This window comes from Myotis nattereri (genome assembly GCF_964212035.1).
Source record: "Myotis nattereri genome assembly, chromosome: 11".
NCBI classification, from domain to species: domain Eukaryota; kingdom Metazoa; phylum Chordata; class Mammalia; order Chiroptera; family Vespertilionidae; genus Myotis; species Myotis nattereri.
This window is the reverse complement of record NC_138086.1, coordinates 35,875,264-35,891,669: the sequence shown is the minus strand read 5'-3', so window position 1 is coordinate 35,891,669 and position 16,406 is coordinate 35,875,264. Positions and strand designations below refer to the sequence as shown.

At 41.8% G+C, this 16,406-nt stretch overlaps 1 protein-coding gene across 1 annotated transcript in view; it reads right to left on the bottom strand.

Moving 5' to 3' along the window:
* CNTNAP2 (contactin associated protein 2) overlaps positions 1-16,406 on the bottom strand; it is a 1,809,641-nt gene that overhangs the window by 151,658 nt on the left and 1,641,577 nt on the right. Inside the window, exon 18 of the mRNA XM_081102720.1 lies at positions 14,161-14,397. Within this exon, the coding sequence (XP_080958846.1) occupies positions 14,161-14,397 (237 nt within the window). The remainder of the gene's footprint in view (positions 1-14,160; positions 14,398-16,406) is intronic.

Genomic DNA, 16,406 nt, shown 5'->3' with positions numbered 1-16,406 from the left:
TGTTTTAATATATATTTTGGATTATGTAATACATCAAAGGTTTTGCATTGCATTGTTTTCAAGTAATCATCCATATTTGGATAAATGATCATAAATAATTAGGAAATAATTATATGAAAACTGGGTTCTAGACCAAGAAATTCTGATAAACTTCAAATAAAACTAGACCCAAATTATTTTAAAAAAATGTTTTTGGCCAGGGACACACATTTCCATGCTAGTACAGGTGAATACTATTTGAAGTGGATTTATGGTAAGTTTTTGGTGTTAGAGGATAATTTTTCCTTTTGTGCATATTTTATGATGCACATTAATTTAGTAGCATATGGGACTAAATTAATAAAAAATAAATAAATCAGGACTCATATTTAACATTGTTTTTTCCACTAGGAACCTGCATTCACAGAGTCAGGGATGCACAGTCTCAAAGGGGAGTCCCAGCTCTAGCAGGGGTGTTCCCTAATTCTCTCCCTGAGCCCAGATCCTGGTGCAAGCTGTGACTTTCCTGGAAGGACCTCAATGTGTCTCTGCATATTGCCTGCTCCCACAGCTCAGTGGCTGTCCCCTGCCCTCTGCCTGAAAGAGCAGCTCCTTCATTACCTCCGGAGGTTAAGGAGACAGGCATTAGAGCTAAATTGTCTATGTCCAAATCCTTACTCAGCCACTTAGATGGGTAACCTCAGGCAAACTCCTTAATTTCTCTATGCATCAGTTTTCATGTCCATAAAATGGGTCTAGTAATCAGGGAATGAATGAATACATGCAGAATGCTTAGGAGAGCGCCTGGCATGCCGTGAACTGCCATCATTGCAAAACTTCCCTGATCTCAGCTGCAAGGAGCCAGTCACCATTCTGCTCCCAATAACTCCCTCTCCCAGGGGAGAGTTTCCAACCCAGCCCACCCCACCTCCTCAGCTCATCTCCATCCTGCCCCTGTGAACTTTTCCATGCCTGGACACATCAGGAATCAGAAGGGTCTAATTAATGGTTGATTTGTTTCATTTGAGATTAAGGCATGAGCCATTTGAATTATACTTTCAAAATATTATTTCCCTTGCTAGGTCTTATTCAGAACAACCTGGGAAACCTCATTTAGGATTGCTCTTTGGAATTAGTAGACAATGGATCCTGAATGTGGTCAGCTCTGGGGAAAGTTAATCGTAAAGGTGTGTGCAAATGGGAGGTTCTTTAAAAGCTCTTTAAAAATGCTCTTTGTGCTTTTGTTTTCATTAGTGTTTGCAGAGCTAACATGAGACCCAGTACAATGACCAAGACAAAGATCATTAGATTTGACAGGTCAAATGTTGATGTAGGTGCTTTTTGGAAGGCATTTCTTATTCCCACTGGCATTGGCAGGACGGTAGGATGCATTTGTAGGATCGCGTGCTCTGAATGCCCTAGCAGCCCCCCTGTCCCCTTCCCATGGTCTTTTCTATGGTTCGACTCCAGGGGAAATATTAGTGATTCCTTGGAAAGTAGTTGTTCAGGATACCAAGAAAATGGAGAAATAAGAGTGGCCTTCAGGTACCTGGCACGATTTTATGAGAGTCTCAATTATAGGATATATTACATCCTGACTTGGCTGATTTAATGAATATCACAGCTTTGGAGTTGTCCATCGCCACGGACCTCAGATTATAAAAAATTGCATCAAAGGAAGAGGCAGGAGACGTCTTTGTGACATTTCATTGCCCAAAGACACACACTGAAACAAGATTGATTGTATTAGCCTGTGATACTCATGTTATCAGAAAAGCTAGTTATAATTTAGGCTGTGAATTCAATGCTGCAGGGAAAGAAACTCTAAACAGTCAGCTAAGACTTCTATGGAAATCACTTTCACCATTTTCATTCTGCTTTTAAGTTGGCTGTTTTCTTTCTTCCTATTTTTTTCTAGGGGTGGGGAGCTAACATGAAAAATGTTCAGAACTGAGAGATTCAATTGAAAAGGTGGTTCTAGAAAGTGCTCCTTCTTCAAATATTTACCAAGCACCCATTTTGTGTCAGGCACTGTGCTGGGGCTAGGGATACAGGCATAAAAACATCTTAGCCCTTGTCTTGAAGCAATGTGCAGTCAGACACTGTGACAGGTGCTCAGACCCCTGAGAAACATAAGAAAGAGAAAGGAGAGCCACACCTATTCCAGGGGCCTAGAAGAGGTAGTACTGGACCTTGTTATGGTTGGAGGAATGGTCAGAGGCTCCCACCAATTAACTGGGTGTCTACTGAGTGCTGCTCATGTCCAGCACCCTGCAAGATAACTGGGGATGAGATAACACAAGATGAAATAAGATAAAGCAGTTTCTTAATAAAGGTTAAGTGCTTTCATACATAGGACAGGTCACTTGAGGCTAGAGTCATCTTAAAAGGCATCTTGATGGCCTGGCCAGTGACTCAGTGGTTAGGGCACTGGACCTCACACCAAAGGGTCTCAGGTTAGATTCCTGGTCAAGGGCAGGTATTTGGGCTGCAGGTTCGATCCCCAGCCCTGGTTGGGGCGCAGGCCGGAGGCAACCAATAATGTTTCTCTTTCTCTCTCCCCCCGCCCCCCCAATCTCTCTCTAAAATCAGTTGAAAGACAACTCGATTTCACTGTTTCTTCTCTCATTCTTAGCCAAATTTCAAAGTATCTGGAATTCATTTGTCCTAATTTGTGGTTTGTTGTAATGGCTATTTCCATATTTTGTTGAAAATACATTTTTTTGTCCTTTATTTCCTTCTTTTTGATATCAGTGGCATTGAGAAGGAATAAAAGTGTCTTTATTCTACTATATTTTTATTTGCATTTTTCAGCAATCATTTTAATGTGGCATTTAAGGTCACTGTTTTTATGGATGTTATGAATGCAAGTATTCTTTTTTTATTATTGTCTATATTTTATTTATTTTGAGCTTGTGCACTCCTTCCCATCATCTCTCTTTTAAAATTTTTCAACTACAGTTTATTTTCAATATTATTTTGTATTAGTTTCAAGTGTACAGCAAAGTGGTTAAACAATCATACAGGGGTGGAACAAAGTAGGTTTACAGTTTTGAGTACACGAAACACTGTATTTTTGTTTTATCATTTATTTATTAGTAATAATCATAACCTGCCTGTTTTTTTCCATATGAACAACTGTAAGCCCACTTTTTCCAACCCTTGTATATTTGTATCTTACTAGTATTTTTCTAGGTTAGATTTGTTGAGTATAACTACTGGGTTAAATAGAATGTAAATAGGTTACATTTTTAAAAAATCTTTACCTAAGGATATTTTTCCATTGATTTTTAGAAAGAGTGGAAAAGAGAGGGATGACAGAGATAGATATCAATGTGAGAGAAACACATCAATTGGTTGCTTCCTATACATGCCTGCAACCAAGGTACGTGCCCTTGACCAGAATTGAACCCAGGACCCTTCAGTACACAGGCTGATGCTCTCTATCCACTGAGCAAAACCGGTCAGGCCATAGGTTACATTTTGATAGATAATATCTGATTGACCTCTGAAGTTCATTTTTGCGCAGTCTCTGATGGACTTTGTTAGGGTTGGAAGGGTTGGAATCCCCACTCCTGACCAGGCTGAGACATGGGCAAGTGGAACTTTTCAACCTGGTAGTGATTTCACTGTTACAAATGGGACCCCGTGCAGGCTCTTGGCCACCCTTGAGTGGGCCTCTCTCAGCGACACATCGATCTTGCCAGAACTTCCTTTTAAATTCTTTGTTCTTCAGCAGCTAAAGAAGAGTGAATGAAATCATAAAGAACCATTTCTGGCTTATTCACAACAATGAAGAAAAGAAAAAGAGGAAACACTGTTGGTGTTCTGAGAACCGGGCTTCCTCACGTTGGGCTGGGACGTGGGCACTGCGTTTTGGGGAATCAGGTTGGCTCCACGTATGAGAAGCCATCAACACTTATACCCTCTAACCCTCCTCTCCCATATGGAAATCTAGCCCAAGTCATAATGTAAAACCCTGAAATGCCATTTACAAAAATACGTACTGCAGAACTATGTACAATAAAAAAATTGGAAACAATTTCAAGAGCAGAAACAGAAATTGCCGTTTCCCTCTTGTGTGACATTAGATTAAATACATTTTGGTAAATCCACTGGATAGAATATTAAGCAGTCTTTTTTAATGGAGGGCATGAAGACCAAGGGTTTCAAAGAAAAATGTTTATGCTATATATGCTAATGCCAGGTACAGAATGATCCATAGTAATTCTAACAGTATACATTGATTTAGGAATTCAGAATACATTTTCCTACAGTATTTCCAATATTCTAACAAGAATCAATAACTAAAGATTGTTTATTTGGTAATGTAACTAAGTTATAGCACTAATACAATCAGCCTAATTTCTGGATCTGAGCTGCAGAAGGAGTGAGGGTAAGTTTCCTCTCTCCTGGCCAGTGCAGGACTGGCCTCAGGCAGATGGTGAGAGAAGAGCGGCACTGACCACCTCTCCCTCCTAAGATGTCCTTCCAGCCTCTTCTAAAGCCCATCAGCTCTCTGTCCTCACAGAAGTCACTGTAACCACCTCCTTGAAGCTTGTCCAATGCCTTCCTCACTCCTAAATTACACGTGGCTCCGTGAGGATTCACCTTAATCCCTCAATGCACAGTCAGGGGTCTCGCCCCCTCCCAGACCCACTCCTGCTAACTCCAATGATGCCAGTAGACTATCAGGCCACAGGAAAGAGAGTGAGCAGTCATACAGCTCAAAATGATGTTGGGTCGAAAGTGGCTAGTCTCTAAGTACATTCCTTAAACTATTCATATTCTTCCACAATCTCTTCCTTCTGAACCCACAGATTCTCTGCAAGGGTAATATAAAAAATTTCAACTATTCCCTCCAAAGTAACGGTAGTGAGAAACTCTGGTAGTGTGAGTGTGTGAGTATGTGTGTGTGTGTGTGTGTGTGTGTGTGTGTGAGTGTGTGTGTGAGTGTGTGTGTGCATGTGTATGTGTGTGTGTGTGTGTGTGTACGCAAACTGGGGTGAGGGTGGGGTCAGTAAACTGGGCAAGGGCAGCTATTTACTTATGTGGTTTGTTTTTATAAAAGGGGATACCTACTGTGATGACCTGGCTGTTTGTGTCCCTCCCCCCCAAATTCACATGTTGGAATCCTCACCCTTAAAGTGATAGTATTAGAAAGTGAGGTCTTTGGGAGATGATTAGGTCATGAGGGTGGAGCCCTCATGAATGGAACAATTGTCTATTAAAGAGACTACAGAGCCTCCTAGTCCCTTCTGCCATGTGAAGATATAAAACTAAGTTTGTGGCCCAGAAGAGAACCCTCACCAGACAATGCTGGCATCCTAATCTGGGAGTTCTAGCCTCCAGAACTGTGAGAAATAAGTTTCTGTTGCTTACAAGCTACCCAGCCTATGACATTTTGTTACAGCAGCCCGAACAGTCGAAGACACCTACCCTGATTTCAAGGATGCTTGCTGGCTATAAGCTGCTTGTGAATTCTTTTATTCTTTAGAGAATAACATTTTTAATTTGTCTAGAGAATAAATTTTTTATTTTGTGCCACAATGTTTACTTTATCCTTTGGCCCGAGGACAGAGAGCTCACGCAGCGATCAGAGTGTTGCTGTGCAGGGGGAAGGCAGGTGCTTGGGCTGCACCACGGCAATGCGCACAGTTGTAGCCCAAATTCCTCTCTAACAACTATGCAACAAGGTGAGCAGGCAGCTAGCCGTAACTGACCAGATGTGTCTGGTAATTATTTTGGTAATTTCCATGTTTTGTTTGGGTTTTGAATTTCAATCACTGGAGTAGATTCATTACAGTGCTGCCTCCGGACTAAAACAGAGATTCTGTGATCCTTCAGTAGCCATCAACCAGTAACTCAAAGCATGAATCTCATAACTAAGAAAACTAACAGGGCACAGCCTGTATTTACCCAGAAAATCATTTTCTTTGTAAAAAGCAGTCTAGAGTGCTCTCTCACATCAGAAGAATTTCTTTTGTCAAACCCACCATGCCCCTTGTTCCAGTTCTCACATTATATATTGGTAGTGAAATGTCTTCTCTACTGTTAACACAAAATCATGGATATGGTATGTGGGTGGTGCCATAAAATGCAAAGTAATAGCTTGTTATCTGTGACCTATTGTTAGAAAGGTCCAATTCAACTCTGGCTCTGTTTTTCTGTGGAGTGTGTGTGTGTTTACTCAGCCACACAGAGAGCCCCGGGAAGAAAGGCAAAGAAGAAGGGAAAATTATTCAGAACTTTTGGGACTTAGTCCTGTACTCAGCCTTCATGGTGGTATGTATGGTATAGAAAGAGAGACAAATGTGCAGGATGTACTGGCCTCTTTCCATGGAATCACTCATGCGCCATTACACACAGGACCACCACCAAGGGAAGGGTGCCATGTAGACGGGATAAAGTGCTCATGGGCAATGTGGATGGTGGTGAACAGACCTGCTTTTGCTGCAGCTGAAAATGTGAGATATTTAAAAGTAAAATACCCTGGACAATTCATTATATTGCTTCCTTTTATATTCATGAAATGTATAGAGTTTCAGCTGAAATCATGAAGGTACTATGTGAGAAAAGATAGCATTATTTTTGTAAACTTCACATTATTTAGAGTTGATTATTTCAAGGCCTTCTAAGGGGATTGGGGGAATGGTCTCTGGCAGTTGAGCCTGTGATCACATCATCCTTGTCCGGGAGCATCTCAGCCTTAGGGTCCACTAAGCCTTCAGCAAAGGAAAGAGTGGGGAACTGATCGAGTTTATGTGAGGTGCTTTTATTTATATCCCTGGAGTTTGGGAATCTGAAGGTGCATGCATGTCCCTGAGTTCTGAGGATGCCTGGATGTCCCTGAGTTCTGAAGGTGCATGCATGTTCCTGAGTTCTGAGGATGCATGGATTTCCCTGAGTTCTGAGGATACCTGGATGTCCCTGAGTTCTGAGGATGCATGGATGTCCCCGAGTTCTGAAGGTGCATGGATGTCCCTGAGTTCTGAGGGTGCTTGGATGTCCCTGAGTTCTGGAGGTGCATGGATGTCCCTGAGTTCTGAGGGTGCTTGGATGTCCCTGAGTTCTGAAGGTGCATGCATGTCCCTGAATTCTGAGGATGCCTGGATGTCCCTGAGTTCTGAAGGTGCATGCATGTTCCTGAGTTCTGAGGATGCATGGATTTCCCTGAGTTCTGAGGATACCTGGATGTCCCCGAGTTCTGAGGATGCTCGGATGTCCCTGAGTTCTGAAGGTGCATGGATGTCCCTGAGTTCTGAGGGTGCTTGGATGTCCCTGAGTTCTGGAGGTGCATGGATGTCCCTGAGTTCTGAGGGTGCTTGGATGTCCCTGAGTTCTGAAGGTGCATGGATGTCCCTGAGTTCTGAGGGTGCTTGGATGTCCCTGAGTTCTGGAGGTGCATGGATGTCCCTGAGTTCTGAGGATGCTCGGATGTCCCTGAGTTCTGAAGGTGCATGGATGTCCCTGAGTTCTTAAGCCCGCAGTGATTGGAACTCAGAGCTGAGATACAATGAGTCTTCCAGAAGACATTTTCCGTCTTTAATGGTGATGAAGGTGAAAGGTAAGAGAAGCTCTCTAGGTGTCAGACACACCCGAATCTGGAGCTGGCCGCCCCATGTGCTCTCGAGTCCTCTATCAAGCACAGCTTGGCTCCCACTCAGTGATGGTGTCATGAAAAGAACGCGATGCTGGTGTGTACATGGTAGAGAAAACACCAGGCTTGGAATCAGGGCCTTAGGGTTCCAATTCCAATCTGTCATTGACCAGCCAGGTGTCTTCAGATAAGAAACTTTTAGAAGCCTCAGTTCCTTCATTTTCAAAAATCAGAGTACTAACACCTACATCTCAAATTTGCTGTGATGAATAAATAAGGGAAGCTATTGTGAATATACTTAGTTTAGTGTCTGGCATAAAAGGAAGTGTTCAGTAAAATGTCAGTTACATACAATGTAATATCATTTCAACCATGAGATACTTTGATTTTCTGACAAAAAGAGCTGCACAAACCCTTAACAATTCAAGAGTAATTGAAGAATTGTTGAAATAAGTAACCCAATGACATCTGAATGTTAGGGCAAAAGCTGAAAGTCTGAACAATGACAAATTCATTATAGGAATAGAAATAAAACTGCTTGAAATATTCCTTGATATTTTTAAAGATGTTATGAAGTATTGTAATAACCACATGTGGCTTATGATTCTGTAGGCACTTTACAAAGTCACACGAGATAACATTTTCTCTTATTTAACAGGAGAAGGGGGGCCTATACACTAGTTAGAAATTTACAACTTGGTCTACTGTTTTAATTTGATTTATTGGACTTCATTTATATTTTTAACCGAATTTGCAAGATTCCATTTTAAGAGACATTTATTAAGGAATTATAGAAGGCAACAGACTAGAACAGACCTACTTAAAAGGGATTTAAATTAGATTAATTCAATTAGTAAAGTTTTAGAAAGAATTTTACTTATAACCTTATTAATCTCTGATTCTGAAAACCAAGGAGTGACTAGCACTGGACTTGTGCAAATATTTGGGTTACATTCATATTAAAAATGAGAAATACCTGAACTCATTAATGGGAACTGGAGTTGTCATCCTTAATGTGGCGGTGGGAAGGGCAAAGAGGCCGTTATCCACTTGGGGAAAGGGGAAAATTATAAAAAAGGCTTCTAGAATAGAGCAGTCACTTTTTATTTCTTGAAACTCTATAATTATTCAAGGAACCAATATGATTTTCTAAAGACCTCAATAATAACCCCATGAGGATGCTTCTGAATCCACCCTGATTTAATCTCAAGGGTGCTTGCTGCATTAATGGTGTTCCCGGACAAAAGATTCATGGTGATTCCATGACACAGATTGGATTTAAACAGGGCCATGGCGCTCACCTGCTCGACTATGATCACAGCAGCAGGCCACGAAATAGTGTAGCTCTGAGGTCTGCAGGCTAGGCTGAACTTTGAATCATTGAGCTTCCAGACAATGCACGTCACTGCTACACAGAGATGTGGGCAAGTGCTCACGTAAACAGGGGGCCGGCAGAGCTCTCTGCTCTCAGTTATGGCAATACTACCAACGTGGACAGAAAAGTTCTGAGCACTGTTCATGGTGGATTTAAAAATATTTTTGATTTTTAGAAAGAGAGGAAGGGAGAGGGAGAGAAAGAAACATCGATGTGAGAGCAAAACATCAACTGGCTGCCTCCTGCATGGCCCCTACTGGGGATCAAGCCTGCAACCCAGGCATGTGCCCTTGACCAGAATCGAACCCAGGACCCTTTAGTCCCCAGGCCAATGCTCCATCCACTGAGCAAAACTGGCTAGGACATTCTCTCTTTTCTTTTTTAAAAGCTTTTAATCAGATTATCTTCATATGTTTTCATGACATTTTTAAGATTTCTTTGGACAAATGCACCTTAAGGTCTGAATATTCAAGAAACATATGAAAAGAGAAGGAATCTTTCCCCTTCTTGAATAACACTAAGAGGAAGAGGAAAAAGAAGTCTATTCTTGTTCCTTTGGGCCATCATCCAAACCAGAAAGCCTCCTGTTTCAACTGGAAATCAAACAGAAGCCCGTGAGAAGCACCTCTCCCTGCTGGTGTGAAACTCTCCTCCCAGCTGGGGTCAAGACTGAGTATTTACTAGTAGACCTGAGCAAAAATGGCCAATGTTGACAACAGCTAAACCAGTTTCATATAGGGATGAGATTCTAAGATGCAGAACTCCAATATTTCTCTTCTTTTTCCCCTTCACTTGTTTATAACATTTTTTATTAATTAATTTTTCCTAAGAGGCTTTCAAACCTGCTCTGAAAAGGTAGCCTATAGACACACTCTGCTCCCTGGGCTGTGCCTGTAGCCATGAGAAGAAATGTTAGAGCTCTTTGGACAAATTCTCCTCTTCCACCTGCTATAGAACATTCCTCTAGGAGGCAAGGTGGGAAATCCTTTCTCCCTTAGAGAGGTTTACCGTGACCTTGTGTGAGAGGTCTCCTTCCAGCAAAATAGAGTCCTGGATTCTTTCAATGCTTTCTGTCTTCTGATGGGCTTTGTATTATGAAGGGCCATAGCAGTTGCTAAGGGACCCAGGTTGGCTCTTGACAGGGAAGGATACTTTGCACCAGGAATTGCACTACTGGGCAGGACCCCTGGGATGTGGTGATTGTTGTCTCCAACTATGTCTTTCAGATAATCCGCGTGCTCTTCAGTCCATCAGGGCTTAGGAGTCGGAGATCACAGTTTCACCTTCAGAATACTATCACTGTGACCATAATTAAGTCAAGTTGATGTTTTACAATACTGTCTTTGTTCCTGAAGTAGCAGAGTGACAATCCAGTACTCAGAGGTGACTGAAATGCCAGTGAGCCATCTGGCATTTAAAGCTTTTAGGGAAGGACTAAATAGTGAGGTGATTTAAAATAAAAACAAAAACACAAACCCAAAAGGGGAGTGCTGAGAGCGACAAGTGACATCTGCTGTTAGATTGATGTGTTTCAGGATCTCTATTTGGAAATTTGTTCTCATTATTCTCTAGAATCCTCACCACGGGATGAAGAAGTAGGTATTATGTATGTATTTCTAAAGAGGAGGCCAAATAGAATTAAGCAGTTTGCTTGAGGTTACACAACTGGCCTGTGAGGAAGCTGGATTCAAACCCACATCTGCTTCCATCATGTATTTTCTAAGCAGGGACTTGAGTTGGCCATAAACAGTTTCTTCTAGCACATTAATAACACAAATCATAAAATGTTAGTTCATGCCATGATTCTCATAGGGAGAGCAGGAGATGTAGCTGGATCCCATGGGGTGCTGGGTATTGTGTGACTATAAATGATGATAACTGTAATTATTGAAGCATCCATCCATCACTCTTCCTCACTCTGCAGTCCTGTGACTTTGGCTCTTCTAATTTTGGCCTATATGGGTGACAAGCAAATGTTTGGGAAGAAAACAGAACTCCCTAAGCTCAAAAAAATGGTTTCAGAGTACTTAAAGATATGTATTTTTCAACTGTAATTCTGTTTTAGCAGACGAACATAAAAATGTGCAGGCAAGTGAATTAGAAGATATTTTTGTGCCAACTGATGGTAAGTTTCTGTGAAACTTGTCTCAGTGAAGGGGCCATAATGACACACTGTTTTCAGCTAATTCTCATCCACTGCGTCCATGTTCTCTAGACTTTCCTGGTTTCTTATCCATAAACCACTGAGATGTTTTGAAAATTTCAATATAGGCAAACTCAAGCACACATTGAAGGCTACCAGACATATCAGGTGTTTGCCAAATGTTTGTTAAATAAGTCAATAAAAGAATACAGCTTACACCTAAATATGGCCAAGAGAAAAAAAAGGAGGGGGGGGGGAAGAAGGAGGGAGGAAGGGAGAGGGAGGAGAAGAGGGGGAGAGAGAGAAGACACAGAGAGTGTATAAATGGTGTGGGTCATTTGCCACCATTACCCTGGATGGCCTCGTCCAAGCAGGAGAGATGGGAGAGACCTGGCTGATATGCCCCCTCGGGCTGGGTTGGGTTCCCTGCCTGTCCCACTGTGAGCCTCTCACATGTCTGAGTGTGGTACAAGTATCTCAAGCTTTTATTCTCATACAACTTGGCCCCAACAGGGCAATTCTTCTTGTAGTGCCTGTATGAAGGGTGATTGCTTTGTAGGCTTGTGAACAACTGGGCTCTCTTAAATGTATTGAGAGATGGATAGTTCATGGGTAATTTAATTATATGCACTTCCCATCTGAGATGCTACTCCATTCCAGATAGTAGAATTAGATGGTTTGATGATTTCTGGTTTATAACTAGATATTTTCTGATTAGAAATAGTTGACTCTTGAATAACTCTTAGTACTGTTCTTCCACAAAAGAGGCAAAAATGAGGTTAGAGGTGACTCATCAGTGAGTAAAGAGTAGAAAATGTAGCAAAAAAGAAATGAAAATAAATACTGGTGTTTTCACCCTCCTCTAAAAATAATCACAATTAATATTTTGGTGTGCTTCCTCACAGTTTGCTTCTGTGTGTGTATGTGTGTGATTTTGTATAAACAAATCAGGCTGTGTGTGGTGTTAGGACTTGCTTTATTCACTTAACTAAATATTGTGAACATTAACTCCACATTCAGAGGCACAGACCTGTGATATCAAAGGAAGGCCTGCCAAGGACTTTCATGAGCTCTTTTGTTGGTGGGTGACTATGGATGCTCTTTCTAGAAGCCAAGCTATTTGCTGCAGCCCCACTGTGAGGGTGTGGTCACAGAAGCTGCTGTGTAAACACCAGGATACCTGAGAGGTGGGGGCCTGAACAGAGGGGTACGTGGCTGGAGGTTTGAGAGGGAAGATCCCAGTCCATGAGCGAGCTTGCCTTACTGAAGACAACACTTTCCCAGGAGGCTGCAAGATTCCTCTGACCAGCAGCACCATTGTTCTCCCAAGTCAAGAAGAAACTTGTCTGGACTCAGAAGCATGCCCACAAATACTTGCCAAATATGTTCTGCAGTTTTTTATTTAAATTTTTTGGCTCTAGCCACTAATTGAGTCAAATGTAAACTCCTCCAGCTCAACAGACACTAAGAATATTTAGGTGTCTTTTGTGTAAACCCTTTGAGAAAAGGTCAAAGGACACCCACAGGCTTCATTTGACTTTAATGGGCAAAGCTGCCCTTCTATTTGTGAATATTGCCTATTAACCCCAGTGGTTTTGTATGAACTACCATGTATAATCTAACTCTCCAAAAAGAAGGGGCCTGCAATTTTCTTTAAATGGGTACTCATGAGTGAAATCTCTCAGGCATTAGCGCTCACTTGACTGCATTCAGACATCACTTTGGCAATGGAATGACTGCATTAAATTAGCATCAAGCACAACAAATAGTAATTGCAAGACTGTCATTTCTACAATTGCAAAATTAATGTGTTCTGCAAACCCATCCCATTGTGTGCCACAGGAAAATCATGGAACCATGTGGACCCGAGCAGAAAGAAGCCCTGGAGTCACCCCATTAATGTGCAGCAGCATTATTCAGCGGTGGTGTTCCTTCCTGCCTCAGCTGTCGTCTCGTGCTCATTCTTCAAGCCCTGTTTGACCTCATTTGTGTGCTCATATGACAGTACCGCCAGACAGTAGCCTGGATGTACAGAGAATGTTGTGGAATAATTCCTCCTTCTGGGTGCCATCTGGTGCGAATAATGCCAACACAATCTCCCTGTATGTATTTCCAAGAGTATGAATAGGCTGCTTATGTAAAGCTTCTTATGAAGAGACATACCAACCATGTGCAGAAAATGTTATCCAAAGGCTGCACATTCATTTAGAAAGAGCAGAGAGATTCACATGCATTTCAGGTGTAGCTCAGGAATGGGGCCAGTCTGCTTCTCTCCAGCCCTCTTGCTTACTTATGGGAAGGGAATGCAGCCCAGGTTGCATTCAGTTGAGTGATTTTTTTCTGGTCACACTGGACCCCAAAGTGTATGACAACATGCATGTGCACCAGGCTCTTGTAGTCTGCTGACTGGTTCTGCAGACTTTCCTGAGGATAAAAGAAATCACTCAAGACTGAAAATAAAATTAATAACAGATGCTCTGAGCTCAATGATTAGACGTGGTGTCTCATGTTTCCTGCAGTATAACTGAGTCTGAGAACTACCCACAGAGGATCCTGTGTAAGAGTCACAATGATAGTAACCAGACAAAGGTGCTTTCTTGGAAGTCCAGCTTGAATCCAGTCTCTTAGCAACCAGAGGTGAGGGTGGGATGGGTGTCAAGACCCTGGGTTGCATTCACTGAACCCTTTGGCAACCTGTTCGTCCAGTGTGTTGACCCCTCTGATGTCTCTAAGTGGGAGTGTCAGGCCTGAGTCCCTTTTCAGAGACCACTGACTCTGTCACTCAGCATGAAGGTGTGACATAGCTATTTGCTTGGTAATGTTGTAGTCAGTGCATAGTTTGTTGGAATTTGGGGGAAATTCGGTACCTCACTCAAAGCTTCTCTTATCTCATCATATTAAATATCAGATTAGGGACTGATGGAGACTCCCTACCTAAGGTAGGAGAAGAATTCTGGACATTTTGAGAATAAAGGTGCTCTTTGTGCAGCTGAGAAATCATTATGCAGATGATTTAGGCTTAAAGAGATCTGTAAACATGACCAGAAACTGGTTCTGCCTTACCTTTGTTGCAAAATGTTCCGTCATATGCCGTGTTGGAGCAGTCACAGGAGTAACCATGGTATTTCTCTATGCACTTGCCTCCATTCTCACAGTTAGCCCCATAACTGGTGCAGTGGCCTGAGCACCCGGATTTAAACCCGGAAGTGACCTTTGCTCTTTCCTCCAGATCCAGGGTCACCCCATTCATCCTCAGGGAGCGGATGCAGCCCAGGAAGCCCTGCTGACCTCCAGCACCACCTGGGAATGACAGAAGGCATGCAGCTTAGATGGTGGAACCTCTGCTATAGCTGTTTTCATTCATCATGCCTTGAACAATTGTGGAAGGAGATGAGACGGCCAAGCGCAGCTAGCACACTCATTTTCTTCCTTTTAAAAAAATATTTTTACTGATTTCAGAGAGTAATGGAGAGAGAGAGAGAGAGAGAGAGAGAGAGAGAGAGAGAGAGAGAGAAAGAGAGAGAGAGAGAGAGAGACATCAATGGTGAGAGAGAATCGATTGGCTGCCTCCTGCATGCCCACACTAGGGATTGAGCTGGCAACCCAGGCATGTGCCCTGACCAAAAATGGAAGCATGACCTCCTGGTTCATAGGTCGATGCTCAACCACTGAGTTAAGCTGCCCAGACTGGCATGCTCACTTTCAACTGGGTCTTGCTTAATAGAGAAACTAGATGCTTTCTTCCTTAAAGCTATAATCCTGAATTAAAAGAGGCCATCTTCTGAGATGCAATCATTTAGCTACAGAAATAAAATGTTTGGAGATACACAAAAATATATAAGTTGTTTTGGAAGTCTTATCTAGTTTCCTATAGAAAAGAAGTTTATAGAAATCTCTGGTTTTTTTGTTCTTTAATCTCATGTCCTTCAGTTCCACTATCTATTGACAGAAATATATGAAGGCAGAGAGACATGAGTATATTAACAGTTATCAAGTCAATTAGTTGGAAGGGATAAGCCCATTTGAAATGTGGTTGTCTCATGGAATGCTTTGCTGCGGAGTTCACGGTAAGGATTCCAAGGTCCTTGTCTGCAGTGGTTGGAAGTTGGAATTAATACTTTTTCACAAAAGTCAACCACACCACATTTATTACCAAGTCAGGTCAAATTTCATTGCTTTTGTCTAAATGTCACTGTAAGACATACAGCACAAAGAGCAAGTTCATTGTGATTTCTGGAGTAAGTTACAGAGTTAAATGGAGGTCCATGAGCATATTAAAATATTCCTAACCAATTTCATCGAAGGATTAGCTGGAGCATTATATGGAGGTGGGTTTAATTGTGTCTGTAATGACCTTAGCTATGCTTTTTTTTTTTTTTAAAAGCAGTTGGTACAAAGGGAGGAGCTCAAGTTTATATACATGCTTGTATTTTAGAGTAACAACTTTTCTGGACATTAAATAAACTGAATTGTAGTTAAAATTATTAAACAAAATATGTGATGAGATTTAGAAAAAAAATACTGTTAATAAAATAAAAGTTATACTTTTATTGGAGGCTATATAGTAGGTTCTCTCCCCTTAGCTTATATATGTTAATCACCTGGTTTCACAAGGCCAGGGAGGCATTATTATCACTACAGCCATTGTACAGATGAGAAAACAGGCTTAGAGAAATTCAGAAGTTTACTCAAGGACTCAAAGCTCCAAAGTGGCCATGTTGTGTCTGATCTGCCTTATTCTTTTGTCTATGGTCTTAAACTCTGTTCAGTATTGACCATCTGATGCAGAAGAAGAGGGCTAGAGTCAGTGCCCATAGATGCCCGTATATTTTGGATGTCTTCAAAGATGGAGTGGTCTGTAGGACTGTGAGAGTTAGGGAAAGTTGGTAATCAGGGGTTTGATTCCCATCACTTGTTCTATTATGGTGAGAAAAAGTGTACGATGTGGCAGACTTAGTAGACAGGGCTGGTGGCCAAAGGCCTGAGCAGCAGAGACGGATTAGCATTTTATTGGACCTGAAAATCCTCGGCCATGAAATGACAAACGAAGCACTCTATTATCTTTATAAACTCAAGGCCTGCATTCTCTCACGGGGTAGTTCATAGATTTGAATAATGATTCTCCAGGGATTATTTATTAAAGAAAATATTTGAAGACAGGATTAATTGAAGGGAGTCCAATCCCTTTTTGATCAAAGCTAAGGGATAGTAGATGACAAAGAAGCTATAAGAAACAACCACTTGGAAGGATTTCCCATTTTGCAATCTGCTGGTCAGCTCAGCCCCACACCTCTGTGCTGCAGAGAATT